This window comes from Psammomys obesus, unplaced genomic scaffold (assembly GCF_907164565.1).
Source record: "Psammomys obesus unplaced genomic scaffold, mPsaObe1.curated_primary_1811, whole genome shotgun sequence".
In the NCBI taxonomy this organism is placed as follows: domain Eukaryota; kingdom Metazoa; phylum Chordata; class Mammalia; order Rodentia; family Muridae; genus Psammomys; species Psammomys obesus.
The window spans coordinates 1,928,510-1,932,440 of NW_026596079.1; the positions used below are offsets into that span (position 1 = coordinate 1,928,510).

At 53.5% G+C, this 3,931-nt stretch overlaps 1 protein-coding gene across 1 annotated transcript; it reads left to right on the forward strand.

Moving 5' to 3' along the window:
* Positions 1–497: 497 nt before the first annotated feature.
* On the forward strand, positions 498–2,445 carry Lypd2 (LY6/PLAUR domain containing 2). The gene is made up of 3 exons (XM_055626242.1): positions 498–555; positions 1,635–1,754; positions 2,175–2,445. Exons 1-3 carry the CDS (start codon positions 498–500, stop codon positions 2,378–2,380), a joined length of 384 nt encoding a protein of 127 aa, XP_055482217.1. The 3' UTR covers positions 2,381–2,445.
* Positions 2,446–3,931: the final 1,486 nt, after the last annotated feature.

Consider the following 3,931-nt stretch of genomic DNA (forward strand, 5'->3'; position numbering starts at 1 on the left):
ATCATCTTGGAAAAATTCCAGCCAAGAGCTGCCAGGCCATAGCTCTGCTCAGAGAGAAGATGGCCACAAGGTAAAGGGTCCTTAAGAAAGCTGGGAGTGGGCAGGAGAGCTCAACCCCCATTGTCCCATTCTGTGAAGCCTGGGGACTCCTGATCTATCCAAGAGGGAAGAAGGAGTCCGGAAGTTTCTCTTGGCTAGGAGTTGCAGGGGTGGTGTGGGTGGGCCCCCAGTGGGAAAAGAAAGCAGTCCCCACATCCTTTGGAGAGAAGGAGGGCCAGGGAAGGGTAGAACAGCAGCTCTGAGTGGTGGAGCTGGAGTCTGAGACTGCTGGGTAGGGTCTGGAAGGCGCCTGAGGAGTGCCCTGGAGAATGGGGTGTTGGTGAGGAGGCAGGGCAGGCCCTCCAGAAATCTGATCCCCCCTCTAATCCGCTCAGCCAACCGGTCAGACCACCGCTGTAGGCATCCCCACCGTGCAGGTGAGAGTGAACACTGGAACCATGCAGGGGATCTGGATGGTGCTGTTGGCACTGGCATCGAGCACCTGTGGGAAGCTTGGTGAGCATCTGGGAATAGGGGTGGCAGGGTTTGTGCTCCCCGGGACTCTCCTCAGACAGAGAGTACCTCATCGGGAGTTTCAGAGAGGAATAAGGCAGAGCTTGGACTGACCAGGTAGAAGCCAGCTCCAGAGCCCTAGGTGCCAGCTGGGAGTGACAGGATATTGGCATATTTGGTAGGGAAAGCCTTTGAGCTGGCTAAGAGGGGAGACCTGGGGCAGATAGCCTAGAACTCTGGGTACAATAGAGATGTAGAGGGGGAAAGGAGACCCAGAAATGTCCAGAGATGGGGTTAAACCACCGGACTCGAGGTTTAAGAGAACAAGCGGTGCCTATCTTATGCTGACATCGACCAGTTAGGTTGTGGTGTGGGTTCAAGCCAGGTTGTTCCACACATTTTTTACAAGGAGAGATTGACTAGGCCAGAGGCAGAAGCCCTACCAGGTCACTGAGGGAAGGGAGCAGGTGACATCTGTGTGTCCGGATTGCTTGGGCCAGTTGGAGACAGCCAAGCAAACTGGAGCTTCTGGGATTGGGTCTGGGATGCTGGCAAGATGGAGTACAGTGCCTTTCAGCCAGGCTCTGCACCTGCACCCTTCCCCTCCAGCTGGCCCTGGTTAGCTCCCTGGTGCAGCTCCCACCCAGTGCTCCAAGGATCTGCTTGCCTGACCCCAGGACAGGCAGCACTTCAGCAGGAGGACAGTTGGTGATGAGGAAGTGGAAGGGCTCCTGCCTTAACAATGTCTGCTTAAAACTGGCTTGTCAGCTGTGGTGTGTGTATGTGTGTGTGTGTGTGTGTGTGTGTGTGTGTTTTGATAACCATTCCAAATCAGCTTTTCTCATCCTGGCCCCAGGCTGAGCCCCTTGTTCCAGGGTCACATTCTGTAAGACCCTAGTTCAATCACCATGGTATGTTCCCAGAGTTTGGTTAGAGGGCAGCTGGCCACTGGCTAGTGTCTTACCTCCTTATGCTAAGCCTCCATGGCAGAGCTGGGCATTGCCTGCAGACATTCGGGGTGGATGGGGGGAAGGTTTGAACAGGAAGGCCAGCTCACTGCCCTCTCATCACTTCTCTCCCAGCTATGGCCTTACAGTGCTATACCTGTCCAGATCCGGTGAGTGTGTCCAGCTGTGTCACCATCACCACCTGCCACAGCGATGAAATCATGTGCAAGACCACGCTCTACTCCCGGGAGATTGGTCAGTTGGTTCTGGGTGGGACAGAACTGGGATCCAGTGTCATAACCCTTCTCCAGACTAGTGACCCCTGACCCCTGTCTGGGGCTTCAAGACAGAGTGCACCCTCATTCTGCCATTTCCACCAAGAGATTTTCTGTCCCAGTGATCAGGCCTCCATCTTTTCTCTTCTCCCTTCATGATGGGAGGTACTTACAGTTTGTCGGAAGTCCCTGGGAAGGATGGCTGCCTTACAGCCTGGGTTTTACCTTCTGTATTACATACAAGTCACCTCACAGATAGTCCCTTGTATGTCTCAGTGGTCCTGGTGAAAGAGGAATCTAGGATAGTGGGGTGGGTGACCCCAGAGGGGGTGAGCCTTGGGCTTGAGGCACAGGGGCAATAAAGGGCTGGCCCTTACTGTTGACACTTTCTGTATCCTAGTGTTCCCTTTCCTGGGAGACTCCACGGTGACCAAGTCCTGCGCCAGCAGGTGTGAGCCTTCAGACGTGGATGGCATTGGGCTAACCCGGCCAGTGTCCTGCTGCAATTCTGATCTATGCAACGTGGATGGGGCACCCAGCCTGGGCAGTCCTGGTGGCCTGATCCTTGCCCTGGCACTTCTCTTTCTCTTGGATCTCCTGCTGTAAAGCCAAGGCCACCTGGTTCCACCTTGTCCCTGACAGCCCAGTTCCCTGGTGCCTTAAAGAAGTACAATAACCACTTGTATCAGCCTCCTGAGTCTCCTTTCTGGGTACTGACCTGCCTTGTGGGCAGGGAGAGGGGCCTCCTCCTTGCTACATCTCTGCCTCCATCCATATTTCCCTCAGTCTCTCCTGTCTCCTAAATTTTCATATCATAAGCATGGTAGTCACCCATGCAGACCAGGAGATTGCTGCATTCTAGATCTTAGGACTTGTGGGGAGCCTGATAAGTAGGCAGAGGCTGGGCTAGAGGAGAAGCTCACTGGGTAAGACTCCCCTCTCCTGCTGGACCCTGTCTGTCTCTGCCCTGACCCACAGATGGCTCTGCTGTCCCTCACTAGCATCGTCCACTCACTTTCCCTGCCCTGGGCCTCTGGAGGAAGCAGCTCCTCATTCAGCTGCAACATCTCCAGCTAGGCTGCTATGAGTGTCGTTTTCTTGCTTCTATCATCGCCCCAACCCCTGTCCCTGGATCCAGGAATCTGTCTCTTGGTCATAACCTACAAGAGTAGCTAGCTCTGGTCCCAAGCTAGGGTTCCATGACAAGGTATCACTGAGGACACCCCATACCTGGAGAACAGGAGACTGAAGACCTGGAAGATTCCCTGCCCTCAGGACTTGGGAGTTCCCATCCTTGTCTCCTATGGGGCTCTTCAGCCCTGGGCCAGCTTCTGAGGACAGTGCTCCCACAGTCTAGTGAGACCCACCAAAATCTTGGGGTGCAAACAATCCCAAGCATTACTACTCTCTGTCTGGGGGCCTCTGGGGGTAGAGGTAGAATGGGGTAGACTTCCAGAACAGAGATAACTAAACTCTGTGATTCTTGTGCTAGCTTGGATACCCACACATGGGGGTGAGATTCCGAGTTCTGTCTTTGTCAACAGGGATAATGGTCCTGTCACCACACCTCACCTTCTCACCTGAGTTTTCTTGTCTAACGTGACCCTTTACAAATGCACCGGCACTCCACAGACCACCACAGAGACTGAGCACAAGGCCCATCTGTGATGAGGGATCTGGGCTGTCTATGACCAGAGATTAAGTCCCAGTTTATAAGCAGGGATCAAGTTTTTGGCTTATGTCCAGTTATAGGTTATATGGAACACATAATGTTCTTCGACCTCAGCATCATTGGCTGTGAGCCTATCTTCTGGAGACTTTCCCCTGTCTTTGAATTAACTAAACCCAAATCTGTCAGCCAGTTCCCTCTCTAATGCACTGGTCAGAAAGGGATGTGCTTCAGCAGGGCTCCATTTTGACCAGGGGCCTCACCAGTGTGGCAATCCAGGAAGTTTATCAGCCAGCAGGAATCAGATAGGGCAAAGTCTGGTCCTATGGTCCAATGGCCTCTGACTTTAGTTGGAAGAAGAGCTAGCCCCAGGCAGAGAAAAAAGAGAGAGATTTGGGTTCCAGTGGCCCACTCCATCCTAGGCCTGGTTGATACGGTAAGTTCTAATCCTCTTCTGGGGCCTGCCAGCTCCAGCACACATATCCTAA